The sequence below is a fragment of the Chionomys nivalis genome, chromosome 7 (assembly GCF_950005125.1).
Source record: "Chionomys nivalis chromosome 7, mChiNiv1.1, whole genome shotgun sequence".
NCBI lineage: Eukaryota > Metazoa > Chordata > Mammalia > Rodentia > Cricetidae > Chionomys > Chionomys nivalis.
Window position 1 is genome coordinate 81,302,924 of NC_080092.1, and position 15,411 is coordinate 81,318,334.

The 15,411-nt window shown below is 46.1% G+C and overlaps 1 protein-coding gene across 1 annotated transcript; it reads left to right on the forward strand.

The window, feature by feature from the left end:
• Positions 1-896: 896 nt before the first annotated feature.
• G6pc1 (glucose-6-phosphatase catalytic subunit 1) lies at positions 897-14,903 on the forward strand. Its single transcript, XM_057776406.1, has 5 exons — positions 897-1,126; positions 5,228-5,337; positions 9,427-9,532; positions 12,139-12,254; positions 14,392-14,903. The coding sequence occupies exons 1-5, from the start codon at positions 897-899 to the stop codon at positions 14,901-14,903; spliced, it is 1,074 nt and encodes a 357-aa protein (XP_057632389.1).
• Positions 14,904-15,411: the final 508 nt, after the last annotated feature.

The following is a 15,411-nucleotide window of genomic DNA, read 5'->3' on the forward strand; positions in this document are numbered from 1 at the left end:
AAGTCATCCTCTTATCTGGACACACATACTTTGTCACATGCACACACATGTATACAAACACACACTCACACACATGTAAGTAAAAAAACATTTTAAATGATTGTTTACTTGCCCTATGAAATATAAAAATTAATATTGCAGAGGCAGGCGGATCTCTGTGAGTTCGAGACCAGCCTGGTCTACAAGAGCTAGTTCCAGGACAGGCTCCAAAACCACATAGAAACCCTGTCTCGAAAAAAACCAAAAAAATAAAAAATAATAAAAAATAAAAATTAATATTGGAAGGAGTGTTGGCATCCCGAACCAGAGGTAGACCCCGGGCCCACATGAAGTTGGTGAAAGGCCAGCAGAGTGACAGCTCCCAGGACAGCAGGACCTGCTGTTACATATTTTAAATTAATAACTTAAAACGTCAGCCCCCACAGCAGCGAACTTCCCTTTGGCGCCAGAGAAATGCTGCTGGCTGCAGACTTCAAAAGGCAGAGGCACTTACTTGCAGGAGCCATGGTGGCAACAGACTCTGCCCCGAGCCTCTGGCCTGGCTTCAGGGGCCAGGAAGGAGGACAGCCCCCAGCACTGTCAAGCAGTGTGCCCAAGTTAATAATTGGCTCTGCCAATGGCAGATCAGGCTGTTTTTGTGTGCCTGTTTTGCTATTTTACGTAAATCACCCTGAACACGCTTGCATCAACCTACTGATGATGCACCTTTGATCAATAGATTTTAGACAAAAGTGGTTTTCGAGTCCAAAGATCAGGGCTGGGTTGACCTACAGACTGAATCCAGGGCATATAAAACAGGGGCAAGGCGCAAACTGATAGCAGAGCAATCCACCATCAAGCTTGGGCTCACCGCACGGGCTCGGCTGCCAGCTTCTTGCAGTATCAGCGGAGTGAGGATGGAGGAGGGAATGAACGTTCTCCACGACTTTGGGATCCAGTCGACCCGCTACCTCCAAGTGAATTACAAAGACTCCCAGGACTGGTTCATATTAGTGTCTGTGATCGCTGACCTCAGGAATGCCTTCTATGTCCTCTTCCCTATCTGGTTCCATCTTCGAGAGACTGTGGGCATCAAGCTCCTTTGGGTGGCAGTGGTGGGGGACTGGATCAACCTCGTCTTTAAATGGTAAGAACCATGCGAAGGGGTGCTTGGCAAGGAAAGAGGCTGTGTTCTTGCTGGAAATGGCTGTCCTCCAGAAGGGGCACTCCATACCAAGCCACAGGCTAGACCTCCCTTGACTTGAGAGTATCAGCAGAAAGGAAAAAGATGGCAAGAATCCCACCAGGGTCTGGGAATAGGGAAAGTCTATTTTATCAGACATGCAGGAGTGGAAAGACAGCTGAATTAACTGAAAAGTCCAAGTGAAGTCTTTGTTATACTTTATTACTTTAAGACAGGGTCTTGTGTAGCCCAGGCTGGCCTCAAACTTACTAGGCAAGAGATAGTGAATGACCTTGAATTCCTCTTATCTCTCCTCCTGAGCGCTGGGATTACAGGTGTGAGCACCCACGTGCAGGTTAGCATTCTGGCGATTGAACCTGGGGCTCTGTGCATGATAGCATGTTCAAAGCATGTTCATGATGCTTGACTGGGCCAGCTGAGCCGCATCTCCAGCCCCTGCATGCAGGTTTTACTACTTTGAGGAAGGATGGTCACTGTAGAAACAGATGTAGGAAAGAAGCAGGGAGGTTGGGAAGAGGAAGCCAATGGCTCTTAACCTTTTGGTTAGGCAGTGAGAAGTAACCCAGGTAACCAGGACCTGGTTCTACCACTTTGCAACTGTACATCCTTGGAAAGTTGCATGAATTCTCTGAGCTTCTGTTTCAGAGTCTGTAAATTTTTGACTCTCTCCAGAATCTTAATAATAATCACAGTGGGCATTTATTGAGTAGTTATTATGTGCCAGGCTCTGTGTGTGTGTGTGTGTTGTGTGTGCGTGCGTGCACGCATGCACGTGTTCTGTCACTGAGGAGCGCCCTCAGCCCAGGCCTTGGGCTTTTCTGTGGAGATGCTATTTATGTTACAGGCCAGAGAGCAAGGCTAAGAGTTCACCAGTGGGATGAACACGGTTCCTCCAGAGCAGAGGCTGCCAGTGCTCTGAAGAATTAAGTTACAGCTAGTGGTGGGGGCGAGACAACAACCCTGACTTCTAACACTGGCCAGGCACCGTTGTGTAAATTTTCCTGTCATGGTAATATCTAAGCTATTGATGCTTCTTGTTTGAAAAGAATCAATGAATGCTGGTTTGGCCTGTTTCCTCAGCTAGAAAATGAAGAGGACCAGCTTTCCCATTCATAGAATTGTCTGTGTCTGTTACCAGGTGATATGTGTGCGTGTGTAGACATGGTCACGTGTGCCTGTGTTTGTGGAGGCCAGAGCAGTCATTCCTCAGAAACTTTCTGAGTCAGGGTCTGTGACTGGACTGGAGCTTGCTGAGTAGATTAGGTAGACCCTGGGGATCCACTGGCTTGTGTGGCCACTGGTGTACACCATCATGCCTAGGTTTTGGGTTTTTGTTGTTGTTGTTTTTGCTTATTTGTTTTGTTTTGTTGTTGTTTTTATCAGTTCTGGTGATGGAATTCAGGGCCTCCTGTTTTCATAGCAGGTTCTTGACCTTCTGAGACATCTCCCAGCCCCTGGTTTCCTGCTTTGCTTGTGGACTTTTTGTTTGTTTGTTTGTTTGTTTTGCTTGTTTTTTGAGACAGGGTTTCTCTCTGTATCTTTGGTGCCTTTCCTGGAACTAACTCTTGTAGACCAGGCTGGCCTCAAACTCACAGAGATCCTCCTGCCTCTGCCTCGCAAGTGTTGGGATTAAAGGCATGTGCCAACATGCCTGGCTTTTCATTGTGTTTTTTTAAGATGGGGCATGAGGGGAATACTCAGTGACAAGGAATTATCGCATTCTGTAGCCTAGGCTACCCTGGAATTTATTAAATAGTCCAGCCTGGTCTTGACTCACACCTCCTCCCAAGTGCTGGGATTACAAGTGTGAGCCGCCATGCCTAGTTTATTTGTTTGTTCTTGAATTCTAGAGGCTGAATTCAGGTCAGAGTCTTATATGCACTCTTTATCACTAAGCTGTAGCCTCAGCCCCATGAGATTTTCTTCTTAAAGTACAAGGTCTCTTACAGTGTGGCATGGACAGGCCTCCAGCTTGTAATCCTCAAGCCTCAGGTTCCAGGGAGCTCGGAGTAGATAGGGGTTCAACTATACCCCGTTGCAGGGAATTCTTCGCTTTGTTTTTGAGTCAAGGATTCATGTGACATTGGTTGGCCTGAAATTCAGTAAGTAACTGAAGATCACTGTGACTTTTTAATCCTCTTCTATCAGACAAGAGCTAGGATTACAGATGTGTGCCTCCCTCCCTGGCGTGTATGAGTCTGTGTGTGTGTGTGTGTGTGTGTTACATGCATGCCTCGCATGCAGTTTTAGGTCAGAGGACAGCTTGCAGGAATCTATTCTTTCCTTCTACTATGTGGTTACCAAAGATACAGCTCAGGTCGTCATGTTTAGAGGCAAGTGTCTTTACTTGCCAGACATCTCGTTGGCTCTCTCCTGGTGAATCTTAATACCTGCCTCCACTTCTCATATTCCTTAGCCATAAATAGTAAAAGTCCTTAAGAGTAGAACAAATTGGGTTCCAGACTGAAAGTAGGGCCTCAAACATGCTGATCAAGGTGAGGGGCGGCCCAGTCAGTAACTGTTTGTCTTATAAACCCAAGGACCTCAGTTCAATCCCCCGAACCCATATGAAAATGCTGGGTGTGGTGGCATGCATTTGTAACCCCAACACTGGGGAGGTGAAGACAGGCTGTCTTAGGGTGTCTACTGCTGTGAAGAGACACCATGACCACAGCAACTCTTTAAAGGAACACATTCAATCGGCACTGGTTCACAGTTCCAGACGTTTAGCCCATTATGGTCGTGGCGACAAGCATGGCGGCACGCAGGCAGGCATGGTGCTGGAGAAGGAGCTGAGAGTTCTATATCTTGGCCCCCTGGCAGCAGGAGACTGTACACCACACTGGGCATAGCTTGAGCATTTAAGACTCAAAGCCTGCCCCAATAGTGACACACTTCCTCCAACAAGGCCACACCTATTTCAACAAGGCCACGCCTCCTAATAGGGCCATTCCTATGTGCCAAGCATTTAAATACATGAATCTGCGGGGGGGGGGGGGGGGGGGAGGGAGGAGCCCATACCTAGTCCAACCACCACACAGGTGGAACCCTGCAGCTAATCTAACCTGATTGGTGAGCTTCAGGTCAGTGACAGACCTCATGTCAAGGAGGCAGATGGCCTTTTGGAGGTTGTCCTCTGACCTTCACACCCTTGGGCACACACACATTAGAGAGTTTGGGGGAATGGCAAAGGGGAGAAAAAGGGAAGGATCAGGACCTTGCCGTGTTGCCTAGGCTAGCCCCAAAGTCTTGGTCTGAAGTGATTCTCCTGCATCAGTCTTCCAAATATCTAAGCCCATTACTACATCTGATTTTGGAAGCTACTTGTTTATGCTTGAATAGATAATAGGTTCACCTGTCAAAATTTCAGAATTTGGCCGAGCGGAGGTGGCGCACGCCTTTAATCCCAGCACTCGGGAGGCAGAGGCAGGCGGATCTCTGTGAGTTTGAGACCAGCCTGGTCTACAAGAGCTAGTTCCAGGACAGGCTCCAAAACCACAGAGAAACCCTGTCTCGAAAACCCCCCAAAAAAAAAAAAAATTTCAGAATTTGCCAGGTGGTGGTGGCACAAGCCTTTAACCCCAGTACTCGCGAGACAGAGGCAGGTGTATCTCTGAATTCAAAGCCTGGTCTACAAAGCAAGTTCCAGGACAACCAGGGCTGTTACACAGAGAAGCCCTTTCTCAAAAAAGATTTTCTTTCTGCCGGGCGATGGTGGCGCATGCCTTTAATCCCAGCACTCGGGAGGCAGAGGCAGGTGGATCTCTGTGAGTTCGAGACCAGCCTGATCTACAGAGCTAGTTCCAGGACAGGCTCCAAAGCCACAGAGAAACCCTGTCTCAAAAAAACAAAACAAAAATAAAAAGATTTTCTTTCTAAAGCTATCTACTGTGTCACACAAAATCCTCCCAGGCCCTCTCCCAGGCAAAGGGAGAAACATGCCTCCAAAGGGGATAAACACGCTAGCTTCTTCCTCTTTGAAAGTGTGGGCTTCCAGCTAAATCATGCACGGAGTCACTCAGACACTGGTTCTACTTTCCACAGGATCCTTTTTGGACAGCGCCCGTACTGGTGGGTCCTGGACACAGACTACTACAGCAACACCTCAGTGCCACTGATAAAACAGTTCCCTGTCACCTGTGAGACTGGACCAGGTGAGAGTCCCAGCCCTCACTGAGGTGAGGTGGACATCGTTCTTCATAGGCAGGCCCCAACATCCTTTGCGGATGATGCTGACCTTGGGGGGGGGGGTTTGAGGACATCCATTGCTTCATTCTTTTATCATAATTCAATCTGTCTTCCATTAGTGCGATATCACCTTAATTCACAGCAGCAGGGCCTTCCACCGCTAATGGGGAAATCTAAGCGACACTTCCAGAATTAAAGTTCCTAGTTCAAGAGAGGCCGGGCCACACCCAGAGGCAAAAGACTAGTCAGAGTAACTGAGTCATAGCCCTGTATCGAGAGAGGTGAAAGTGACTGATAGAAGCCGGAGGCTTTATTGTCCCTCCCAGCAGCCAGGCCTAGTGAACGTGGTCCTCTCAGCTGACTATCCCATCCTTTAAGCTACCCAAGGTTTTTGTCTTATTTTGGGGAGGTTGGGGAGGTGGAGTTCTTCTGTTCTGCCAGTCAGCTCTGTCCTGCCAGCTGGCTCCCGAATAACCACACAAAGACTTATTAGTTATAAATGCTCGTCTGATAGCTTAGGCTTATTACTAACTAGCTCTTACATCTTACATTAACCCATATTTCTTTTCTACACTCTGTCACACGATGGTACTTTTGTCAGCACAGCATGCTGTTCCTACTTCTCTGTTTCCTTGTGACTCCTCATGACTCTGCCCTTCTTCCCAGTGTTCTCTTAGTTTGTTTCTCCTGCCCAACCTCTTTCTGCCTAGCTATTGGACAGTCAACCTTTTATTAAACCAAATCAGAAGGTGCCTTGGCAAAAACACATCCTCATAATGTACAAAAAGATTATTCTATAACAGGGTTGATATGGGATTCCCCTCTGTATGCTATGAATATGTTTTATTACCACTGGTTAATAAAGAAGCCACTTTGATCTATGGCAGGGCAGAATATAGGTAGGTGGGAAAACTAAACTGAATATAGGGAGAAAGAAGGTAGAGTCAGGCAGACACCATGTAGCCTCCTAAGAATCAATAGTTAACAATCCATGAGTTTTTTGGTCAAATACAAAATAATAGAAATGAATTTATATAAGATGTAAGAGTTAGTTAATAAGAAGCCTGAGCTAATAGGCCAAAGACTATATAATTACTATTAAGCCTCAGAGTGGTTATTTCATAAGAGACTTCAGGAGCTCATGAGCAGGACCTGGTAGGTGGAAAGAAACCAGTCCAAGGGGACCAGCAAATTGGAGACTATTTGTAGCTACACAAAGTTGTCTCCTTGTTATGAGGTAGCTTCTCAAACAGGCCAACTAGTCCTAAACTCACTATGTAATTGAAGAGGACCTTGAACTTCTGATCCTCCTGCCTCCCCAACCCTCCTGAGACAGCAGATGTGCCAGGATTCTGTACATGCTAGACAAGTACTCTATCAACTGAACCACATCCCTGGACCCACCTGTGATTTGTTAGTTATAGCCAGATAGGAATTGTTAGGTCAAATGACAACTGTTTTTCGTATTAGAAATATCCAGTAAGTCCTTCCCAGAAAGTCTCAGTGCTACCATCCCTTCCTCAGGATCCCTTTCCTTGCCTTCTGCTAGAAGCATCTACCATGTCCTAAGCCCTGTTCTAGATGCTTGAGATTCCTTTGCTGATGAACAAAACAAAGGTCCTGGACAAAGAGCTGAAATTTGAAGGGGGTTTTGTGTCAGTATACAAAAATCATAATAAATCAGTAAAACAGAATATTAGAATATGATTATTTGAGTGCAAAAGAAGAAAGGGAAGAGAGAAGAGGAGGTTGGAGAGATGCTTATGCAGTTAAGAACACTAGCTACTCTTCGAAAAAAAAAAAACCCAGGTTCAATTCCCAGCATCCACATGGCATCTCACAGATATCTGTAAGTTGTAAGTTCCATTTCAGGGGATCCAGTGCTTCTATGGATACTTCATGCACATAGAAAACAGACATTCTTGCAGGGGAAACATACATACACATAATTTTTTTAATAAGAGAGGAGAGAGAGTTTGTCCATGAGATTTCCTGGAATGCTGACTGGAGTGGAGATGAGAGAGCAGCTGATAACTCTCCAGAGCTACAATTGTGCAGGAGTAGGGATGTGTTGATGGGCAGATGAAGAAGTCCAGGTGGGACTAATTCTCCCTTGACTCCACAATGAGCTCTCAAACTGGAGATGTCTTTTTAATACATTTCAATTATGGGATACAGGCTATACCTAGGCATAGGGGGTAACCTTGACCAAGGTGACTGTCTTCAGCCCAAAGCCATGCCCACAAAAAGCTGAGAGTTAAGGACAACCTACAACTATGCTCACAGCAGTTGGAAAACCATCATTCTGTCTAGGAGGGATGGCAGATCTCGGAATTGGAAACTACTGTAAATTGGTCAGAGTAGGTTTTATTGATAAGGTGAAATCTAGGGGCTGGAGAGATGGCTCAGCTGTTAAGAGCACTGGCTGCTCTTCTGGAGATTCTGAGTTCAATTCCTAGACCCCATTGATGACTCACAGCCATCTGGAATCTGATGTCCTCCTCTGGTTGCAGGTGTGCATGCAGATAGTGCACCCATATACATAAAATAAATAAATATATCTTTAAAGAAAGAAAAGGTGAAATGAGCCAGGCAGTGGCGGCGCACACCTTTAGTCCCAGCACTCAGTAGGCAGAGGCAGGTGATCTCTGTGAGTTCATGGCTAGCCTACAAAGTGAGTTCCAGGACAGCCAGGGATGTTACACAAAGAAACTCTGTCTGGAAAAAGAAAGAAAGAAAGAAAGAAAGAAAGAAAGAAAGAAAGAAAGAAAGAAAGAAAGAAAGAAAGAGAAAAGAAAAGCTGAAATTTGAGTCAAGACTTGAAGAGGCAAGAGAGTTAACCAGAGGAATTATGGGAGAAGAGCATGCCTGATGCATTTAGAGGCAAGCATCGAGGCAGCATGGCCAGAGCAGCATGAGAAGGAAAACAGAAGGGAACTGATGGTGATCAGATTGATGTGTAATTTACCAATGCCCTGTGCAAACTCCAGACCATCTGAAACAACAAAGGCAGAGGACGACCTCCCCACTGTACTCCCCGATCCCTGCGCAGTCCTGGCGCATAGTATGAATTCAGTTTGTAAAATAATTGAATTATAGATAAATGAGTGGAGAGTAAGAAGGATGGATAGTTAGATGGAAGGCGTGGTTAATAGATGGGTTGATGGATAGTTAGATGGAAGGCGTGGTTAATGGATGGGTTGATGGATAGTTAGATGGAAGGCGTGGTTAATGGATGGGCTGATGGATAGTTAGATGGAAGGCGTGGTTAATGGATGGGCTGATGGATAGTTAGATGGAAGGCGTGGTTAATGGATGGGTTGATGGATAGTTAGATGGAAGGCATGGTTAATGGATGGGCTGATGGATAGTTAGATGGAAGGCGTGGTTAATAGATGGGTTGATGGATAGTTAGATGGAAGGCGTGGTTAATAGATGGGTTGATGGATAGTTAGATGGAAGGCGTGGTTAATGGATGGGTTGATGGATAGTTAGATGGAAGGCGTGGTTAATGGATGGGCTGATGGATAGTTAGATGGAAGGCGTGGTTAATGGATGGGCTGATGGATAGTTAGATGGAAGGCGTGGTTAATGGATGGGTTGATGGATAGTTAGATGGAAGGCATGGTTAATGGATGGGCTGATGGATAGTTAGATGGAAGGCGTGGTTAATAGATGGGTTGATGGATAGTTAGATGGAAGGCGTGGTTAATAGATGGGTTGATGGATAGTTAGATGGAAGGCGTGGTTAATGGATGGGCTGATGGATAGTTAGATGGAAGGCGTGGTTAATGGATGGGCTGATGGATAGTTAGATGGAAGGCGTGGTTAATGGATGGGTTGATGGATAGTTAGATGGAAGTCATGGTTAATGGATGGGCTGATGGATAGTTAGATGGAAGGCGTGGTTAATGGATGGGCTGATGGATAGTTAGATGGAAGGCGTGGTTAATGGATGGGCTGATGGATGGGTAGATGTGCGGATGATACCTTGGCAGTCTCTCACACGGACACCTTTCCATCTTTAGTCCATTCTCCTCTTTTCTGCCATCTAGGGAGTCCTTCTGGTCATGCTATGGGCGCAGCAGGTGTATACTACGTGATGGTCACTTCAACCCTTGCTATCTTTCGTGGAAAGAAAAGGCCAACATATGGATTCCGGTAAGAACTCACCCCTGGGGATGTGGGTGAGCAGGAAGTTGTACACTCTGTGGCCAACAGTTGTTCTTCCTACTTCCCACGGCCCATTCTCACACGTGCAGCTGGCACTAGTAAGAGTCGTAGCACCTTTGCTACGAGTGAACATCGGAGTCATGAACTGTTAGGGCCAGAAGGAACCCACTAGGGTAGCCCTAGACAAATAAATAAAGCTTGCCACCATGAATAGGAATTCAAAAGATTATCTATTATTATTGATTATTGATTCTCAAGACCTGTGGGTGATGACCCCTTTGGGATTGAATATCAGATTTTTATATTACAATTCATAACAGTAGAAAAATTACAGTTCTGACGTAGCAACAAAATAATGTTATGGTTGGGGGGTCACCACAATATGAAGAATGTGTTAAAGGGTTGCAGCATTAGCTAGCTTGGGAGCCACTGATCTACAGAGAGTGACGGAGCTTAAATTAAATTCATTATTTCATCCATTCATTTATGACTTCCAGTGTTCATACTCGGGACTTTGGGCATGCTGAATAGCTACTCTACCACTGAACTGTATCTCCAGCTTTAAGAAAAAAGGTCAGGCCATGATTGTGTAAATCCTTGCCGGGCGGTGGTGGCGCACGCCTTTAATCCCAGCACTCGGGAGGCAGAGGCAGGTGGATCTCTGTGAGTTCGAGGCCAGCCTGGTCTACAAGAGCTAGTTCCAGGACAGGCACCAAAGCTACAGAGAAACCCTGTCTCGGGAAAAAAAAAAAAAAAAAAAGCATATCCTTAATCCCAGCTCTCCGGAGGCAAAGGCAGGTGAATTCAGGAATTCAGGATGGCCAGGGCTACAGAAAAACCCTGGCTTGAAAAATAAAACAAACAAACAAACAAACAAAATCCTAATTTTGTAGCAGCCTGGAATCACCTCATAGGTGAAAATAAACAGACATAAGATGTTCCTAATTGCCAGGTGGTGGTGGCGCACGTCTTTAATGCCAGCACTTGGGAGGCAAAGGCAGGCCGATCAAGGCCAGCCTGGTCTACAAGAGCTAGTTCCAGGACAGGCTCCAAAGCTACAGATAAAGCCTGTCTCAAAAAACCAAAAATAAATAAATAAGTAAATAAGTAAATAAATAAATAAATAAATAAAAATAATGCATATATGGGGGACTAGAGAGAAGGTTCAAAGATTAAGAACACTGGAGGCTCTCCAGAGGACCTGGGCTCATTTCCCAGCACCCATATGGTGGCTCACAATGGTCTATAACCCTAGTTCCAGGAGATCTGACTTCCTCTTCTAACCTCTGTAAACACAAGTGAAGTGGGAGCTTCGGGCTGTGTTCATGCCGCCCCAGGTACCGGTCGCATGGCTTAGCTTATGCCCCAAAATAACAACACACAAATTCTATTCATTTAATACTGCTTGGCCCATTTCTGTTCATGTGTGTAGCACCCCAAGGTGCGCTTACCAGGAAGATTCTAGCCTACGTCCATTCTGGGTCAGAGTTTCATCGCATCTGCTCTGGAGAGGAGAGCATGGCGTCTGTCTCTCAGAGGAGCTGCCCTGCATCTTAGCTCACTTCCTCTTCCTCCCAGCATTCTGTTCTGTTTACTCCACCCACCTATGTTCTAACCTATGAGGGCCAAGCAGTTTCTTTATTTTTAACCAATGACCTTCCTCCATCACACAAGGCATGCACATGGTATATAGACATACATGCAGGCAAGACACACATACACATTAAAAAAAAATACCATAAGTGATCCAGGCAAGGTGGCACCTGGGAAGCAGGAGGATCAGAAGTTGGAGATCAACCTTGGCTACATAGTGAGTTTGAAGCCCATCAGGGCTACATAAGACCCTTCTCAAGAAAAATAAAAGATAAAAAAAAAAAACCCTCAGGCTGCAGAGATGGCTTGGTAGGTCAAAATACTTGCTGTGCGATCCTCATAAAGCTGAAGGAGAACGCCAGTCCCACAAAGACGTCTCACCTTCATACACACGCTGGGACACACAGGCGTTCCACTCCCACATCATATACAGAAACACAGCAATAACAAATTAAAGTTTTTTTTTTTTTAAGAAAAAATGGCATAAGCACAGTCTTCGTTACTTTTCTATTGTTTTGAGGAAACACCATGATCAAAGCAACTTATAGACTAAGGGCTTGGGGTTTGGTTCCAGAGGGAGAGGGTTGGATCCATTGTGGCAGAGAAGCATGGAGGCTGAAAACGCTGAGAGCTCGCGTGTTGAACTACAAGCAGGAAGCAGAAAGGGAGAGGCCTCAACACCCATTACGGCTCTGGGAGTCTTTAAGCTCTAACCTACCCCTACTGACATACTTCCTCTGGCAACTCCAATCTTCCTAATCCTTCTAAAACAGGACCACCAACTGGAGACCAAGTATTCGAATGCCTGAGAATGCAGGGGAGGTCTTATTGAAGCCACCACAAGCACCTCACATTTTTGAGCTTTTGAGCAGGACTCCCAATTTCTAAAAATTCCTCTGATGGCACCTCGGTTTGCCAGGCTCCTCCACTCCGACCAGGGCTGTTTTCTTTGATGAAGGATCAGCGTTTGGGTTCTGAAGTGGTTACCTATTCTCTTGCAGGTGTTTGAACATCATCCTGTGGTTAGGATACTGGGCTGTGCAGCTGAACGTCTGTCTGTCTCGGATTTACCTCGCAGCTCACTTTCCCCACCAGGTTGTGGCTGGAGTCTTGTCAGGTATCCGCAGCTCCGACTCCTTCCCCACCCGCTTCCTATTCCTTCTGGATCTTCCTTGCACAACGTCCTGTCAATGTTTCAGTGGCTTCAAAGTCAAGAGTGGGTGGGTGGGAGGCTAAGGAAGTGGCTTCATCTATAAACCAGCATGAGGACCTGAATTTGATCCCCAGCAACCACCTAAATAGGCAGCCACAGTGGCGCATGCCGGTGTTCCCAGAGCTGGAGTTCTGGAGTTGGTGAGGCTCAGGTACCAGGGGCAGACCCTATAAAACAAACAAACACACAAAACCAACAAAGTAGATGCTCCTGAGGAATACCTGAGGCTAACCTCTGGTCTCCACAGCACACACTCACACACACATGTGCATCAACACACGCAAACATGCAAATACATAAGTGAAGTTATTAGTTTGGACAGCATTCCCGAGCTAAACTACTAAAAGTATCCCAGAAAAGATAACTCGGGCTGGAGAGATGGCTCAGAGGTTAAGAGCACTGGCTGCTCTTCCAGAGGTCCTGAGTTCAATTCCTAGCAACCACACGGTGGCTCACAACCATCTGTAATGAGATCTGGTGCCCTCTTCCGGACATGGAGGCAGAATATTGTATACAAAATAAATAAATAAATCTTAAAAAAGAAAAGAAAAGAAAAGTTAACTCATCCAACCAAGCTTGTCTAAAGTCCCCAAGTTTCTTTTTTTCATTTAAAAAAAAGATTTAGTCATTTATCATGTATGCAGTGCTCTGCCTACATATATGCCTGCACACCAGAAGAGGGCACCAGATCTCATGAGCCATCATGTGGTTGCTGGGAATTGAACTCAGGACCCCTGGAAGAGCAGCCAGTGCTCTTAACTTCTGAGCCATCTCTCCAGCCCCATCCCCAAGCTTCTTACCTTCTTTATTTCTCATTGATCTTCAATTTGAAGCAGCCCCCATTCCTTCTCGGAGAACCTACCAAAGGCACAATGACTTGGGAGAGTTCCTTATTGAAATACATCCGTCTGCGGACCTAACAGATGTCTGCAGCTGGTGTTTGTGCGTGTGCATTTTCTGAGATCCAGTAAGAGAAAGAAAAGATTGAGATTAAACATTAAAAAACAAAAACAGTCTAGATTTGGGGTTGGGGCGGGGGGGGCAGAACAGATCAATTGCAAGGGCCTGAATTTGATCCCTGGAACCCACATGGCAGAAAAGAGCCAACTCAATCTAGCTATCCTCTGATTTCCACATGTGAGCTATGGCACATGCGCCCACACACATACACTTAAACACAAGGTAAATGAAATGTGTAAAAAGTGACAATAAAGCAGGGCGGTGGTGGCACACGCCTTTATCCCAGCACTCGGGTGGCAAGGCCAACAGCCAGGGCTGCGCAGAGAAACTTTGTCTTGAAAAATCCAAAAATAAATAAGTGGATATAAAAATAAAAATGCCTAGTAAATGAACATATGCTTGTAGAAGCTATGTCACACACAAAACTGGGGACGTTTTGGCTAGAGAGGAAAATGCCATCAACTGTGTGACCAAGGGTTTAAGTGAACAACTTATTAACTTCTGTGGAAGGGACTGTCACCAACAGATGGTATTGAATTCTGTGGAAGGGACTGTCACCAACAGATGGTATTGAATGGTGACAACGGTCTGATGAGATGGCTCAGTGCATTAAGGCATTTGCTACCATGCCTGACAACCTGAGTTTGAGACCGGGACCCACATGGTAGAAAGAACCAGCTCCTGTAACTTGCCCTTTGACCTCCACATAGATGCCATGTCACATGTAGGCCTGCCCACACACGAACAGACATGCTTACATACACATACCCAACAAATAAATAGATTTGGTGAATTTTAAAACAAACAAACAAGAAATAATAAAAGCAGACAAGTCAATCCAAAACTGAAAGAATGGGCTTGTCTGTGGGAATGCTTTCCATCCCCGAGTGTATGCAAGAAGAAACACGCCACACACAATAGGAAACCCAAATTCAGTGGGAAGATGTTTGAGATGCGATTCTTCCAGCTGAAAGACACTCTGCTGTTGAAGACTCTGGTGTGTGACTTAATTTCACCTGGTGAGATGCTGGCCTGTCACCCTTTGCCGCCTCTGTTTCTCACAGTGCTTTCTCCTGCACAGGCATTGCTGTGGCTGAAACTTTCAGCCACATCCGGGGCATCTACAATGCCAGCCTCAAGAAATATTGTCTCATCACCTTCTTCCTCTTTGGCTTCGCACTCGGATTTTACCTGCTGTTGAAAGGCCTGGGGGTAGACCTTCTGTGGACCTTGGAGAAAGCCAAGAGATGGTGCGAGCGGCCGGAATGGGTCCACCTCGACACCACGCCCTTTGCCAGCCTCTTCAAAAACCTGGGCACCCTCTTTGGGTTGGGGCTGGCCCTCAACTCCAGCATGTACCGGGAGAGCTGCAAGGGAAAACTCGGCAAGTTGCTCCCCTTCCGCCTTGCCTGCATTGCGGCCTCCTTAGTCCTCCTGCACCTCTTTGACACTTTGAGACCCCCATCCCAGACTGAGCTGCTCTTCTACGCTTTGTCTTTCTGCAAGAGTGCGACGGTTCCCTTTGCCTCTGCCAGTCTCATCCCTTACTGTCTAGCCCGGGTTCTGGGCCAGACGCACAGGAAGTCTTTGTAAGGCGTGTGGAGGCTTTGGTATTTAAAGTCAACAACCATGCAAAGGACTGGAGACTACCAAAGCCTTCGGCATCCTGAGGCCAGAAGTGGTCACATCAGCCCCGGTAACCCTGTCTTTTCTGCTATCCTAACCAAGAGGGTGAATTTTTAAATGCTTACAGGGCTGTTTGAGAAAAACCTTGAGAACTAGAAGTTGGGTCATTCTGGAATTTTCCCTGAAGGCCCACATGCCATTCTTCTGTCAGACACAGAAGAGCAATCCCAGGCCAGAGATCCTGACTGAGAATTCTCTCCCTGTGCAGGATGCCCCCAGCTGGGAAAAGAGCACAGTGCATTTGCGAGGAAGAGAAAGAAGGACCAGGAGGAGGGGCAAGTGTTTTCTGCATTAAGCAAATCACAAGCCAATCCATGTTATGTCTGAGTCTTTAGAGGACACTCTTGATAATGGCAGATCAACTTAAAGTGTAATGAGCAGTCAGTTAAAGGCGGGAATTCTGCTTCCCACTTTT